The 17531-nt window shown below is 38.5% G+C and overlaps 1 protein-coding gene across 1 annotated transcript in view; it reads right to left on the bottom strand.

Moving 5' to 3' along the window:
* The window catches only part of PPP2R2D (protein phosphatase 2 regulatory subunit Bdelta), a 33315-nt gene that overhangs the window by 10418 nt on the left and 5366 nt on the right, over nt 1-17531 (bottom strand). The window contains exons 3-5 of the mRNA XM_032225281.1: nt 4766-4863; nt 4013-4178; nt 1573-1685 (exon numbers count right to left, since the gene is read on the bottom strand). Coding sequence (XP_032081172.1) covers nt 1573-1685; nt 4013-4178; nt 4766-4863 — 377 coding nt within the window. The remainder of the gene's footprint in view (nt 1-1572; nt 1686-4012; nt 4179-4765; nt 4864-17531) is intronic.

Raw genomic sequence — 17531 nt, forward strand, 5'->3', positions numbered from 1 at the left:
TTGCTCAAACTGCCCAATCTATGTCCCCATGGAAATAAATTCAATGGAATTACTTCAAGGGAAGTGAGTATCCAATTTTAACCTGGGTTATGATTACAAAGGTGATACTGCCACAAACTACTGCTGCCTTATTCGTATTATAATCGTTATTTTTTTTTTTGGGGGGGGGGCAAATTCTGGTTACCTGGTGTAACACTGAGTTCTAGTAGCAAATGCTAACATTCTAGAGAAGTTTCAGAATAAAATGCCTCATGTTAACCTCTTATTAACAAATAACAAGTGTCTGAAGTATCAATAGGATTTAGAAAGAAGCAAGCATGCTAACACACTCTGCTAAAAAGTGTATCTGCTTGTTGTGATTTTTAAAAATTATAAAGATAACTGTGTGTAATTACATTAATATGCTTTGTAAAACTGCATCATCTGGGCTTTTCATGTGCTCAACATCTTGCATCCAAGTTGGTGTAATATTACAAGTGTCATCATCTCAAAAACATTGTGGGATATAATAAATAGAAGACAATCCTGAATTTAAGATGATCTACCTCACTATCTCCTTGTTGCAAAGTTTGACACCCCTGCTTTACCTTGTCAGGGAATCCCAGACATCCCTATCACTTTACAGGTAAATTGTTGGGGTGGGGTGGGGGTGACAGAGCTATTTCAGATAGAGACCATATAAGAATATATCCTGACAATGAAAGGCACCCAGAACCACCTTATGGGTGAGATGGGCTTCATAAAATAGGGAGGGAGGGAGGGAACTATCCTGCAAAAAGTATAGTGATAGCTTACTTCTTTATGGTTGAAAAATTAGCTGACGCAGTAAAAATCTTCCAAAATAATTACATTAACTGACATACACTACTCACAACTAAAATGAAACTTAACCTTCACATAGCATTTAAATGTTCTGCATCAAGCAGATGATGTTATTCAATATAGAAGATCAACTATTTCAAATTCTGTTTTTCTTTAGTCTTTTTATGCAGCAGGATAGTGAATTTCAGAAGCTCTACATTAAAGGGATATAGAAAAACAAAACCAGACCATCCAGATTAGGATCGTCTATACTAGGCAGTGGCAACCTGTTAGTAACCACAGGGTGTATGTATGTAATAATACAGGGATTGGGGGACAGACAAGGCAATAATGAGAAGCTAGGTTGAGAGAGGGGATGGTGGAATTTTCTTTTTAAACTATTAAATCTGATTTAGGATTTATGCTTTCATTTGTTTTCCACCCAAAGGAACAGAACTGCTGCCAATTTCTACCTCTGGTTGGAAAGGGCCGTATGATAGGATTTAAGGGTCAAGTGTAGCTCAGAGAGCTTAAAATGCCTATGGCTGATTTTCTTGATAATGATTCTCCAAACAGCAGCTTTCTTACATTTATGTTTGTGGGCACTGATTCTGTGACCATTTACAATATATTAAGAAAAAGCTGCCACAGAAATAAATTTAAAAAAAAGTATTATAGCACTGTAGCTCAGAAATGATTATTTCATGGCTTAAATGCAACATGACAGGTTCGGACATTATTCAGATTTTATTACTAATGCTAAAGAAATACCCGTAGCGCTGTGATTCTAAATGGATCCCGAAGTCGTCCATCTTCATCTTTCAAGTTATAACCTTCAGCTCTTTTATCCCTTTCACTGATTTTCCATAATTTAATAGTTTTATCTGAAAGGAGAAAGATTTCAAGCTAATAATACATTACTAAAAATATCTCTTCTTACAAATAACACAGTATTTTGCAATCTGGAGCAAGTGCCTCTTGCCTCTTCCCCAAATTTAGGGGCGAGATGTTTCCTTTTCTGCAGGACTGCCACATATGCGTTGCCCTCTTTGAGAACTTGGGGGGGGGGGTGTTGGTGGTGTTGGGCAGGGCTTTCTATTGCAAACCTGAGTGTGTTTGGATTCCAGTCCAACATTTATTTTAGATTTTATAAAAATAGAGGACATTGAAGCTTTGCTTACAATCTGTGCATAACTGTATTTCAACAGTGATTAATCATACGTTTGCAAGCACATGTTTATAGCTATATAGATATATAGGTATAGCTATAGAAGTTGTTTATTTGATGAGTGAAATCTGTAACTCTGCTTTTGTCCAAGATTATTGCATACGATATTGGCTAAATAAAATAACTAAACAGTTTAGTTTGATAAATTAGATAGGGATTGGCAACATACATACAATTTCAAATGCAGCAGGGACAAACGATTCCTGGAAAACTGGGCTATCAATAGGCACTAATCTCTGCACAAACAATCTAACTTAAAGGACAGCTGCCAGAGAACAACCGGGGAAAAGGACTTCAGGTAATCCTCGACTTTTTACCATTTGCTGGCCTGTGATGCATTATTTCATTCAATTGAAGATTATAGACAAAAGAGAGCTTTACGCAGACAGGAATAGTATATACACCATTTCCATTTTGTGGCTAAAGAGGATGAGGGGGAAGAATGCCTCTATCAGAGTAAAAGGGGAGTTAACAATGGGGAATTAAACCATACAGGCCAGTGACAGGGTAATCAGCAAGTGATAGCAAACTGTTAGAACAGTGTTTCTCAAGCTTGGCAACTTGAAGATGTCTGGACTTCAACTCCCAGAATTCCCCAGCCAGCATTCGCGAAGCTAATGCGTTAGAAGCTTTGCAAAACCAGGTGGGTTCCTGGCTGCCCTAGGAATGGAAATTATGTTGATGAACTGGCAACCACAAACAACAGAGAGATGTCAGGCGTTCCAGAATTAGTTGCAAGTGATGTGCAGCTAGAATCTCCAGTACCACGCCAATTAAACGATAACTATTCTGCAATAGTATAAGGTGAAGAATTTTGATGCAACAGAGAAGCACAAAACAGCAGTAGTCGTAAACATGAAACAGAATCATCGTACAAAAGAGGGTTGGAACCAAGAAGCATCAGAGAAGCCATAGGAGCATTAGAGCAAGTTACAAGTGGAGTACATGGCCTACTCCACCTCAGACTGGGCTGCTCCAGTAACAGCAGTATGAGAAGAATGTTAGCATCAGTCAAGGGTGCTCATATAGGGTGAAGAGAAGAGGGCAAGTCATGGTCAAGGGACTGAGTGACACAACCAACTCTCTGGCTCCCTCCCCCCACTGTAGGTACGGCTGCAGGTGGCACAAACTGGACTCTCTAGCACCATACAAAATCAGGAAGCCAGAGGTGAGGCCGTGGTAACCCCTGCCCTCACAAAGACTTTTTCTTTGCACCTAAACTTTATGGATGGAGGGGTATTAGATTACAAAAAACATAAATAATAAAGGTTTGGTCAAACTCATCTTTTCTCCTGCAGTACTCAAATGACGATAAAAATATACTAGCAGCTATAAAGAATGCTTTGGTTTGTGTTATTTGTAGAAGCATGTATTCCATTAATGCTGTCGTGCTTTGTTTAACGGCAGAAGCTTTTTAAAGATATGCTTGTAATCTGTTTTACACGTGAGGCAGATGGTTTTAGATTTCCTTAATGATTTTGTACGCCATGACTTTTTCTGTGAAACGTATCAATGGGTTTCCTCGTGAGGTGTTTCCTTAGGTGTGGATTTGGGAATAAAGGGAACTTACAGACTTTGTGCTTTTCTACTACCAAATATCTGACTTAGCAAATTTCAAATTCAGATATTCCCTTCTGCTTTTGCTGAGGCGATGCTATTTGGTATGGAAATGAAACTGTTACCAGGGACAAGGGGCTTCCGAGAAAAAGAATACAATAGATTAGCTTGAAGTAAGTTTTTTAGTTGCTTTCTTTCAAATTCCATGGCTTGGGAAGGGCACAAAACCAAAACAACGTAGCCATCAGAACAATTTAAGCACATGTGGAAATTTGACTGGGAGCAAGAGACTTCATGAACCACTAAGGAGAAAAAATAAAAGCAATCAAGAACAGCCCACAAAGGAATATGGTAACGACTAATATGGAAGTTATCACATGCAATTAAAGTATCTAGAACACTATTGTGTAAATAGAATATATTTACCATTTGTAGATAATAAGAAGTGAGCAGCATTCTGTTGTGGCAACCACCTAATTTTATTAATTTTTTCCTCAATTTCTAGACTTTTCAAGTAGTCAAACTCAGGTTCATGACTCTGAAAGGTACTGTAAACATTATATTCTCCCCTCGAATGAGGACGGCTTTTATTCTGCAAGGAAAGAAGTGTATGGACGTAAAAAAAGTATACATTCTAATGAATTAAACATTCTAATGAATCAGATGGAACAAAACCTCTAATTCTTAATTTCCATGTTATAAATAGATAAATTGGGGATGCGGAACTGAAGCTTTTCTAGTTATAACAATATCACCACAGTCTGTAGTGATTGCAAATACTGTCAAAACAATATTTCAGCAGCACATCTGGATGACCAGATATTTTTTTTATCCTGTAATAAAGATGTATCTTGAATGTTACTGCACACCTCTGGCTCCAGTGATGTGCAAAGGAAAGTTTTCTTGTATGACATAGAGGCAAAGGCAAATGCACACATAATAAATGTCACAATCATATGACATTATAGAAAACCATTGTGCGTGCTTATTCTTTATAACATGTATAAACGATATCCATAGAAAAAATGTTACTGGTTTGCCTAGTTCATTATCAAGTTAAATTTTAAATAAAAATACCTTTAAAATTCTTAAAGATATGTGTCAGCATAAACAATGACATTTGATTATGATGTAACATCTTTACATTATAGAAGTTTGAAACACCACTTTTTCACTGACCTCTGGTTCCCTTTGAAATATAACCACTCTGCCACCTTTGTCTCCTGTTGCCAGAAGATCTCCAGAGTAACTAAATTCAACCGTTGAGATAATATCAGCTGTAAAAATAAAATATAGATCATTTTATAATTGAGGACAAACTAATATATCATAACCTTTCTACATTGTTTTGAAAGAAAATCAATGATTTTCTTAACTTTTTTCAAACTCTGATTTTCTTGTTATTCCAGTCCCTTGTCATAGACAGACTTCTTGGTGACTCTGAAGTTTCTATGTTCTCTACATTCATCTTTAGTCAGTGCCAATTGGGGTTAAATATTTTTTGTCAATGAGTTTTACTGCTGTAGCCTAATAGCTGCCTTTGTAGGTTTTGACAATGAGGCATGCAATATCCAATTCAGTTGCCGTGCGTAGCGACTTTTAACTGCTCTGTTAAGATGGACAACTTTTAATAACCACAACTGAACAGATCACACAGATCCAACAAAACCACTTTCCGTTTGTGGTTTTTAGAAAGTAGTTCCAACAAAACCACTTTCATTTTTAGTTGCCCTGAAAAATATGGAGCCACCTGAATTGAATCATACGGGCCGTGCCAGAACTAAGGCAAACCTCTTTAAGTGGAGAATGACGGACAGCCCGTAAAGTGACTGTGGTGCTCCAGAACAAACCACAACACACCTAGCTCAAGAATGTCTCCTCAGGAAATGTCAAGGCACCTGGGATGATCTAATTGCTGTCACACCAGAACCAGTTAGATGGCTAACTTCCTTAGATATCCAATAATAACATTTATCCCATTGCAATTCTATGGTGGTTTTATTATAGTTTTATCTTAATTTAATATTTTATCTCCTAGATGGTATTCTTCACATACCTTTATGTATTTATATAATTTATATACCAGTGTTTGCATGACTTCCGCAGATGCCATACACTAAATAAATAAATAAAATTCCCAACTGGATCATTGCAGTGATTCTACACACTGAATGCTATAGAAGAATGGATTTAAGGATTAACAGTTTCACTAGAATTGTAATGTTGTTACAACACTGAATGCTTAGAAAAAAATTCTTTAATGTTCATTGAGAAAGAATTGCAGCAGAAAAGACCTTGATGAACTTAATGCTTTGAGTGTTATAGAGTGAACAAAATGAAGGGGGGGGGGAACCCATATACACACAGATGGCAGCATCACAAAGATGCTTACATTATTTTTATAATTTAGGTAGACAGCACATATAATCAGATTAAGACAGTGTTTCTCAACCATGGCAATTTTAAATCCTGTGAACTTCAACTCCCAGAATCCCCCAGCTGTGCTGGCTGGGGAATTCTAGGAGTTGAAGTCCACAGGACTTAAAGTCAACAAGATTGAGAAACACTAGATTAAGGGAATTAAAAGAAATGATAATGTAACATTATTTTACCGGTATAAGGGAAAAAAATTAAAAGCACTTACAATTTTTTTTCTTGTTTGACTGGTGCTTTGTTTAAATCCTCTAAAATCTTCATGTACAAAGATTTTCAAGGAAAAATAAAACTATTCTCAATTTCTAATCATTCTGCTGTTGCCCTAGCATTTAAGGTTTGTTGATTATTATTAACCCATTATTCTTTAATATTTTTAGCTAAAAGGCTAGTAATATTGGAACTGTCAGTATAACAGTGATCCTATTTATCTAACAGAATATAATAAAGAAATAGGGTGAGAGGTAGAGGAAGGGATTATACACAGAGATTAGATAATGTTCAAGGATTTTATAGTTATGATTTTGCTTCCTGATTGGCCTTGAATTTTTTCCTTCTGCATAGTCAATTTCCGCTCCTCCTTAACCTATGTTTTATTACCTCTCAGATAAAGTAAGGTCAAAACTAGCATACTCAAAATGCAAAATCTTCTATTTCACAGAAAATGCTACGCTTTATTATCACAAAGAAAAGCACAGCAACAATAAGAAAAGCATTTTCCAATGACAACTCAATCCAAGAAAGACTTAGTATCAAAAGTACTGAAATTCTACCTAGACATACTGGATTTGTGAAATAAATGCTTGATTGTTTCAGAAAAACAGCAATGTTAACTGCAGATATAGTTAATAGTTTGCCCAAATTTCTGCCAATCATAAATCATCATGTTGTACCTATAGCAGGGATCTAGACAGCTACCTCTTAGATACACTAAGGTGCTTATATTGAATATAAATAATAAAAGATAAAGGATTGCAAGAAAGAAAGAAAATCTTCCCTTCCCCTCAGAGTTTCTATCTTTAGATATCTGACTTTCTTTTAAATAGCAATCAAAACAACCAATACAACATCTGGGGAGCAAAACTTGCGACCATCTCAGTTACCTGAATTTTGGCAGCCCAGATAAAGTAGCCTCTTAATTAAGGGGGAAACGATGTCCCTGAGGGGTATCATTATTACAGAACTGTTACCCAGGTTCCCCCAGCAAATGCTAAACACATGAAAAGCATTTCTCCATTGGGTCTGTGTTTCGCCTAACAGGCTCTCAGATTTGATTCAGAGTATGCTATTCACATCTTTGCTGCTTCACTAGCTTCAGTTAATGATTAGCTCTTCATATTTGACAGACAGCTTATTCAGACACTATTTCTCTTTTCTTACCCATCTTATCCAGGTGTTTAGTTAACAATATTTATAAGTCACCCAGATCATATGACTCTGGATAACAAACAAACAAACAGCAAAACAAAAGAGAATCAGTATGTCCTATGCCTTAAAAAACCAAAACCAAATTATGGCAAGAAATCAAGAGGCTTATTTTTCTGGGGATGTTTAGACCAATGTTTCCCAATCTTGTCAATTTAAGATCTGTGGACTTTTAACTCCTCCCAGAATTTCCCGCCCCAAATGAGAAATTCTGATTAAGGTTTGGATAGAGCAGAAACACTAACCACAATACACCAGAAACAAAAAAACCCACTTCCCGTTTGCTAAGTCATGCTTCCAATCAGTAATTTAACAAACAATCATGTTTTTATATTGTGGCTTATGACCTTAACAGAAACCAACGTTTATTCAGTGACTTTATTCGTATAATATGTAGACAGCCAACCAAATAATAACTTGTTTAGAAAGACAAGAGAAGGAGATGGAGAGAGAGAGCACTCTCCTTCAGTTTTAACTTCTGTGGACATATTTCTGTAAGTATCCAACCTAATCAGTAAATATGTTGATATATCAAAATTACCTCCATTTTCTTTAACCCTTTTTTAGTGTTAACGGTATATGGCAGGGCTGTCAAACTCAAGGCCTGAGGGCCAGATTCAGCCCGCAGGGTACTTACCAAAACAAACCAAAAACAAAAGGAGAAATGTTTCTCGCCCTTTGCATTTGAGCATGCAAGTTCAGACAGGAAAGGAGAAAGGGAAAGACAAAGAAAAAGATGGGAAGACAGCAAGGAAGGAAACATAAGGAAAGGGGGGGGGGAGGAAGAAGAAAGGAAAAAGAAGAAAAGGAAGGAAGGAAGATCATAATAAGAGGGATGGAGGATCTGAGGGAAGTCCTGCCTTTGCACTTGATCACCACAGGTGCCCCCAACATGAGTGACGTCGAGCTGGCCACGCCCTGCCCTGCCCACGCCCCTGCAGGTCAAACACAATCCTGATGCAGTCCTCAATGAAACAGAGTTTGACTCCCCTGGTGTATGGGTTTTTTTGTGGTGGATATCTGCAACTATCTCTATAACGTTTTTCTTTATTATACTTTTTTTTTGCATCCTCATAGGATAAAGACGGGATACGATTTCTGCCTCCTTGCTCCATATTTGTGGTCTGCATATTAGAAAGACTTCAGGAAGTGAGCGTGTGTGTCCTAGGTTAAAAAGTACTGATCGATCACTCTCCCAATAGAATAAATGATTCGTAAACGAAGGAATGGGAAAAATTGCTAAGAACAGGATAACGCTGGTGGAAAGAGCTAAAGCTTAAATCAACTTTCATTAAGACAATTTTCAACTCCTGTATATAACAAACTAGAAAGTTAAAATGAATGGACTACACATTAAAGTCTTAGGCATCTGAAAATTGAAATGGACTTGAATAGGACGCCTTGAAGAAGATCACACTAATTATTCCTCAGGGTACAGTAAAAGTAGACCAAACCAAACCAAACATACAAAAAACAGAACGTAAAGAAAAAGTGGGAAAAACATACAATTTACCTTCCCCCTTCTTTCTATCAAGTAACTACGATACGATCTTTATCTTTTCCCCATTCTCTTCATTCTTTTAACTTCTAAAACGTCCAATTTGATCTATTCTTCTATCAACAAAAATCCAGGTTTCCAGTTTCTCAAAATAGGCTTTGTTTTTTTCTCTAGACCAAATCAGTCAGAGTACAGGCAGTCCTTGACTTACAACAGTTCGTTTAGTGAACATTTGAAGTTACAACGGCACCCAAAAAGTGACATAATCATTTTTCACACTTAAACTGTTGCACCATCCCCATGGTTACATGGTTTACATTCAGATGCTTGAAAACTGGTTCATATTTATACAATAATACAATAGCAGAGTTGGAAGGGACCTGGGAGGTCTTCTAGTCCAACCCCCTGCCTAGGCAGGAAACCCTATACTATTTCAGACAAATGGCTATCCAACATCTTCTTAAAGACTTCCAGTAGTGGAACATTCACAACGTCTGGAGGCAACTTCTGTTCCACTGATTAATTGTTCTAACTGTCAGGAAATTTCTCCTCAGTTCTAAGTTGCTTCTCTCCTTGATTAGTTTCCACCCATTGCTTCTTGTTCTACCCTCAGGTGCCTTGGAGAATAGTTGGGACTCCCTCTTCTTTGTGGCAACCCCTGAGATATTGGAACACTGCTATCATGTCTCCCCTAGTCCTTCTTTTCATTAAACTAGACATACCCAGTTCCTGCAACCGTTCTTCATATGTTTTAGTCTCCAGTCCCCTAATCATCTTTGTTGCTCTTCTCTGCACTCTTTCTAGAGTCTCCACATCTTTTCTGGGGGCGATATGCTGACTCTGTAAACCACTTAGAGAGGGCTGAAAGCCCTTTGAAGCGGTATATAAGTCTAACTGCTATTGCTATTCTACATAATGGTGACCAAAACTGAATGCAGTATACCAAGTGTGGCCTTACCAAGGCATTATAAAGTGGTATTAACACTTCACGTGATCTTGATTCTCTCCCTCTGTTTATGCAGCCTAGAACTGTATTGGCTTTTTTGGCAGCTGCTGCACACAGCTGGCTCATATTTAAATGGTTGTCCACTAGGACTCCAAGGCCCCCCTTACAGTTACTACTATTGAGCAAGGTACCACCTATATTGTACCTGTGCATTTCATTTTTCTTGCCTAAATGTAGAACCTTACTCTTTTCACCATTGAATTTAATTTTATTAGATAGTGCCCAATGTTCAAGTTTGTCAAGATCCTTCTTAAGCCTGTCTTCTGGAGTGTTGGCTATTCCTGCCAGCTTGGTATTATTTGCAAATTTGATGAGTTCCCCATTTATCCCTTCATCCAAATCATTGAGTACTGGGCCTAAAACAGAGCATTGGGGTATTCCACTGCATACATTCCTCCATGTAGATGGAGTTCCATTGAGGACTACATGTTGAGTGCGGTTTGGTCAGCCAGTTACGAATCCATCTGGTGGTGATGCTGTCTAAACCCACATTCTTCTACTTTGTCTAGTAGTAGGTTATGGTATACCTTATCAAATGCCTTACTGAAGTCCAAGTAAATTATATCGACGGCATTCCTCTAGTCCACTAATTTTATCACTTTATCAAAGAATGCAATAAGATTAGTCTGGCATGATCTGTTTTTGACAAACCCATGTTGGCTTTTGGCTATTACTTTGTTTACTTCTAGGTGTTTGCTAATTTGTTGCTTGATTATCTTTTCCAGAATCTTTCCTGGTATTGAGTTTATTATTTATGGCAGATGCCATGTCCCAGGGTCATGTGATAACCAGTTGATCATTGGGCATGCCTACATACTAGAACCCGGAAGTTTGGCTTTTCCGGAGCATGGACCCAATGAATGCGCACACGTGCGACATTTCCGCACAACCTTTTTGCCATCACTGATCTATCTCAATGCTTGAAATATGAGAGAGCTGATTACTCTTGAGGCCTTACATTTTTTCCCATAAAAAGCGGTAAGTGTTGAATCAATGTGACTCGTATCTTTTGAGTATTGTCCATTTAATCAGAATTTCAATATCTATTAATAACACTTAAATGAAACTCTGGTCATATTGTAAATTGCAGCAGGATTACAGATAGTTTCAAAGGGTTAACAATCTTCTTTCAATAAGAGTTATGGCCATGAGACTAAAATTATAGGGGCCTGTGGCTTTTTAAGTCACAGAAACAGGTAGAATATAAATGCAATCAGTAAATATAATTTGACAAGAATTTTGATTGGCAGAATTACCTCATAAAGGGCAGACTTTTAAAGGATTTATACCTGTTTCACTGTATGTTGATATTTAAGAGCTATGTAATTTATGCTACTGATATATTAAGAACTATGATTTTATATATTAAAAACTATCATTTTTAAAGTATATTTTTGTCTATATTATGTGGTACACATTTTGTCCATTATTAAAAATTTCAAAATCCCAGAATGCTTGCATTTCCCCCCACCAACAATACTAATTCTAAAATTTGACAGCTACCAGTCAAGTATCATTTCAATGCCTGGTGATCTGCTTTACAATTCATTTCCAGGTGAAATTCTAGATCTAATTCTAGCTATGACCTTTAAAGCTGTAATACTGTTGTTCCAAAGGGGGAGGGGGGGCCCTAACTGGTATGTTAAAGATGCACTTTTAATTGTAGTGATGATGAATGATGCTTGTCACCAAAATGCCTATATCAAGCCTTAAAGATTTATGAATACTGTTTGGTATTTTATTTTAAAACTAATTCTGTGTATGAATGAATTTGCTTCTAGGATATTTGTAAGAAAATATAAAATGTGCCAAGAAATTGTGAAAATAATTGCTACAGGTGATGGGCAAGCAGGTAAGATTTGTCTCTGAGATGTCTTAACATGGTTGAACTGTACTTGAAAGTACAGTATACTTTCTATACTTCAGAGATTCTATTAATAATTTTATCCATAAGTATTAACTAAAATCATCATTAGATGTAATACTAAAGATAGCAGTTTACGTTACTTTGATTACTAAATATCTTCACATTGTTTATAAATTAGACCAAAAGTAAGATGTAATTAGAAACATGCTTTAGGAAATATATTTTTAAACTGCGTCTTTAAGTATATTCTTCCACTGCAGGTTATGCAAACTACAAGCAGTCCTCAACTTACAACCACAAATGAGCCCAACATTTATTTCTATTGCTAAGTGAAACATTTGTTAAGTGAATTTTGCCGCCTTTTATGAGCTTTCTTGCTACGGACTTTGCTTGTCAGAAGGTCACAAAAGGGGATCACGAGACCCCGGGACATTACCACTGTCATAAATATAAGCCGGCTGCATCTGAATTTTGATCATGACCATCGGGATGCTGCAATGGTCATAAGTGTGAAAGATACTCCTAAGTCACTTTTTTTCAGTGCGGTTGTAAATTTGAACGGTCAATAAATGGACTGTTGTAAGTCGAGGATTACCTGTACTTTTGGCCTAAGTTCAGTGAGGCACTAAGAAAAACAGGTTGCACTCCAATGGCAAATTAACTAGTAACCATTTGAAGCTATGGTGCTTAACAAACGGCACTAACACCTGGGCCTCCGTTACAGCTGTTGCAGTGCCATGGCCACATGCTTAAAATTTGGGCGCTTGGCAGCCTGCTTGCACTTACCTACCGCAGGGATGCTTCAACTGGCTACACCCACCCACTCCCCCCCCTTTTTTTGGTGCCCTGCATACTGGCACTCCTTAGCAGCAGTGGCACTGAACCAGAGGCCCAGTGTTTTCAGCAGTCTCATCCAGCCGTCATGGCTGCCAGACCTCTCTATTCCTGCCGCCTCAGGGCCATCGCACAGCATCACCATCAGCTCTGTGGCATCCATCCATCCATCCCAATTCCACAGTGTCAAACTCCACAAGCGCCACTATGCCCAGCTGACCTTCACTGTCTCCTCCATCCCACTGAAAAGGTGTGCCCAGCCTGGCCCTACGTGAGCCAACTGCTGACCATGTCAGCCTTCCTTCTCGATGCTCCTCACATTGTTCTCCAAATACCGCACTCCGTTTCCGCGATGTTTCATAAAGCTTCAGAGGCCTCCGGAAACTTTGCAAGAAGGCCACTCCCACCATTCTCCAAACTGCGTATACCGTTTCTCACAATGCTTCGCAAAGCCCAAGAAATGCCTGTTAAGTCGTAGGATTCAGAAGCTTCAGAAGACTAACAACTGGCAGGATTCAGTTAACAAGAAGAATGGACGCTGCTATGGTTGCAGTTGCTAAGCGATGATGTAATGCCATGCTTTGTGACTGCATCACTTACCAATGGAAATTCCAGTTCCAATGATCATTTACATTTGACGACTATCTGTATGCTCTTCAAATACAGTTCTTTTCGATTTGTGAGTCCTTGGTGCTCTCTGGGCTTGGCTGTTTTTTCGCAGACGTTTCATTACCAAGCTAGGTAATGCACAATCTTTTCAGTTTGTTAAGTTTACTTAGTAGTTTCCTTATATTTAAGATTTATTCTATGAATAATCTGAGATACCGAACTTCCAGGGAAGAAATGGTAAACTGAAAATGGCTCTGCTAAAAGCAGAGCTGATTGTTGTAGAATGAAAGCAAAGCAGAATGGGTCTTCGTAATTCCTCTCCAGAGAAGGAGAGGGCTTGTGATCGCCCACAAGTGCTCCAGACAGTTGGTCCTCATGAAGAGACCGCCAGAGGGTGGTCCTTGGCAAGTTTAGAATTCTTAAGAGATTAGGAAAAACCATCTTGCTGAAATCATAGTCAGCACCTTTAAAAAGGACACTAGGTTTGCCTATTTCCTTCACTAATCACTTTTGATTACCATATTTTTTGGAATATAAGACGCATCGGAGTACAAGACGCACCAAGGTTTTAGAGGAGCATTTTTTTTTAAAAAAGTAGGTAGATAGAGAAATAGAGAGAGATAAAGAAATACAGTAGATAGGTAGGGAGAGAAAGAGAGAGGAGGTAGGTGGTAGGTAGAGGGATAGAGACAAATAGAGAAATACAGTAGATAAGTAGGGAGAGAGAGAGTAGGTATGTAGGTATATTGAGGGAGAGAGAAAAATACAGTAGGTAGGCAGGTAGGGAGAGAGAGTAGGTAGGTAGGTAGATGTTTCCAGGTGTATTTATCCATGTGCTGGAGAAGGAAATCGCTGACAATCTGCAGCACCCAAGACTTTGTTCCTGCTGGCACAGCATTTGATCAATGTAATTCCCATCAATCAGTTAAAGAGCTTTCCAAAAGGGGCAAAAAGGTTTGCACTGCAAACCTTCTAAAAAATGGCCTGTTTTTCATGAAAACGAGCCCATTTTTTTTTTAAAAAGGCATGAATAGCCTGGGGGGGGGGAGGCCTTGCAGAGTGCTTGGGGGGGGGGGGCAAAAACGAGCCCGTTTTTTTGGCAAAAAAAATATGGATGCATAGCCTTATGGAGGCTTATAGAGTGCTGCTGGGGACTGGGGCAAAACCCGGCCCATTTCTACCCCCGCCGGCCCCCAAGAGCACTCTGAAAGCCTCCATAAGGCTATGCACGGCCATTTTGGTGAAGGAGCAGGGCTTCAGGAGGCAAAAAACGCTGTATTTGATGTATAAGATGCACCCAGATTTTCAGCCTCTTTTTTGAAGAAAAAAGGTGTGTCTTATACGCCGATAAATACGGTACTTAACTGATTTTAGCTATTGACGATTTTTGGATTGACAAAACTGGGTGACCTTTTGTCAATCCTTGGCAAAAAAGAAGTTGCAAATACAAGTTTAACGACTTATAAATGTCTTTGTCTGGATTAAACAGGATGATTAGGATATGTTTGGAAAGTCATAAATGGATTAAAGATCCAGATGGAGTTGAAATAAGATTTAGAAAGTAATTATAAGAATTCTTTGTATGAGAAAACGCTGTTGTTTGGAATTCTTAAAAAATATTGAATGGACTTGGGAAGCTGGACGCTAGAAGGAACCAGAAAGAACCAAAATTTTCGTTTCTAATTAAAGATTTAATTTAATTTCAATCAAAATTTGACTAATATAGTTCACCTTTTAGCTTGTATTAGTTTTTATCCTTTTAATCGTAATATTTAATAAACGTAAATAATCTGAGATGCCAAATTGATACCTTACCTTTTCATAGGATGCTTTTATTAACTCTGTTAGCAAGAGATGGAGATGAAAACAGTGGATTTATGCTCAGTTTTGACTTTGGTAGACAAGTGTTGTTGGTCTGGGATTTTCTGCGGTGGTGCTTACTTTCTCCCCTGCCCCCAGTAAAAGGGAGAAGGAAGCTTCCTCTAGTTTCCCTGAAAATTACTTCATTTTATCTCTGTCCACCATGGGGAGACCTGGAAGGACAGTGGTGGTTGTATAGTGTGGCTTTTGATAGATGGATGAAGCGGCTACTTGTTAAGTTTGGGCACTGACTGGTAGGTGGAAGGGTCCAAAAAGAACCAACCTGATAGGATGGTGGGGAGTTCAGGGTGTGGATGAAGCTCTTTCATCTGGATGAGGGATTGGAGTGGCTAGCAACAGAAGCACAGAGGCGGGTAATAACATGGCAATTACATACTATGGATTTCTGTAGATAGCATGCATCTTCTCTTATTGCATTAGTCTCAAAGAAACCAATTCAATAGTGTTGAATTTCAGTTGTCTGTTTTATTGTTATCTTTGTAAAGCCCTTAAGTGAAGTTTTAAAAATACATTTGTGTGTGTGTGTGTTCCTCAATCTCGGGTGCTCCCCCAGAGGCCTGGGATTAGCTGTTCCCAGCACAGCACTCTTCTGGACAGAGCTCTGATTGAGTCCCTGGGATCTGCCGGAGCCACAGACCCAAGTGCTCCTATAACCACTGGGGATCACTTTCACCTTTTATTTTCCACATCCTTCCCAGTTCCTCCTTCAGGCTCTGGCACTTCTCCAGTTTCTTACCCCCTCTTCTTGATGCTCTGCCGTTTGCCACTGCTACATCTATCACCCACACGGTATTATGGTCAACTACTATGATGTCTGGCTGATTGGCCAGTACCTGCTTGTCTGCCTGTACCTGGAAGTTCCACAGGATCTTAGCTTTCCTATTCTACACCACCTTCTGTGGGACCTCCTGTCTGACGAAGGAGTATCTAGTGCATATTCTGTGCAGCTGTTCCTATCAACAATGCCAACTACTGCTTGTGTCTTTTAGTATATGTGGCTCCTGCCTGTATCTTACACCCTGCCACTATGTATTGGACTGTCTCTGAGGCCTGCAGTCTGTACCTTCGATGTGACTAATGTGGTAGGATTGTTTCTATGGACCTGGTACGTTGTGCCTGTTCTTGTGCTGCTAGGATCAGTGCTTCAATGCTGTTCTTTAGTCTAACCCTCCCTTTCATTTAAATAGAACACATACCACTATGCTGAATAGTAAACAGCTTAGGCCACCAGTACTAGCCTTATTTTTTTTATTATTTCTTGCAAATGTTTTAACAGGATTATTGTGGCTGTTTAGCTTTGCAAAGGATGTCTTTTTACTATTGGTGGCTTTTTCTGATGTTATATACTTTTGTATTGTTATCCTGTGAGTCCGAGAGAGATTTATACCCCATTAGTAACATTTTATTTATTTGTATAATGTGCTGCCTAGTTATTAGTTTGAAATTTCTGTGTCCTAAATTGCAGGCAGGTAAGTTGTTTGGGCTTGTGGGCACACTTGGGATATTGAGGAAATGTTGAGAACATTGATACATCAGGGTTATTATAGGAGTGACATATTCACAAAATGGCTGCATGATGGTTCTAACTAAACACACTAGGTAAATTAATTAACATATTTTCCTAAATTCACAGGATTCTTTCAGTTTTATCTATGCATTTCCTGGCAAGTAAGCACACTTGGTTTTATTTTTATTAATCTCCTCGGGGGTTATGTAGGACCCACGGGCATTCTTGAGATGGCACTTTGGAGCATTCTAATTTAATTATTAGAATTTTTAATTTCAAGTAAAGTTAAGTGTGTGAGTCAGTACAATAGATACTTAACAAAATAACCACCCTGCTACTGGTACTTAAAGAAACATACAATAAAATCTATTTTGAATGCATATGTTGAAATCAATTAGCACATTAGATAAGTAGGCCCTAGATGAGAAAGATATGTGGCAAAATAAAAATTCCCGTCCCAAAGCACTCAATTATTCAGCAGCTTGATAAACAAAAGCGGTTTTCTCCTAGATGCCCGTTTGTCAAAATACAGAAGAAGATGCACTGCTTAGAATAAACAATGTCTTGCTAGTAAGTCATTTCTGTTCAGGCCATGGGTAGGCAAAGCCATACATGTATGTTCCCCAAAGCCCCTAACCCCCCAACCCCCACGTGAGGATACTGGAATGCACGCAGCAACCATCCTCCGTGTGGATGTGGGGGGAGCAAATGGAGCCCTTCAGCATTAAAAATCTGCTGGACTGTGAACCAGATAATGGATTGCCAAGCATTTGGGAAGCTTCTTTATAACGGAATGGAAGATGAATAATTCTTATAAACTATAAACTGAGGTACAGAACTTAGAGAACCTTTTGTTACCAAAGGAATGAGATTTTTTTAATCAGA

This window comes from Thamnophis elegans, chromosome 10, assembly GCF_009769535.1.
Source record: "Thamnophis elegans isolate rThaEle1 chromosome 10, rThaEle1.pri, whole genome shotgun sequence".
NCBI lineage: Eukaryota > Metazoa > Chordata > Lepidosauria > Squamata > Colubridae > Thamnophis > Thamnophis elegans.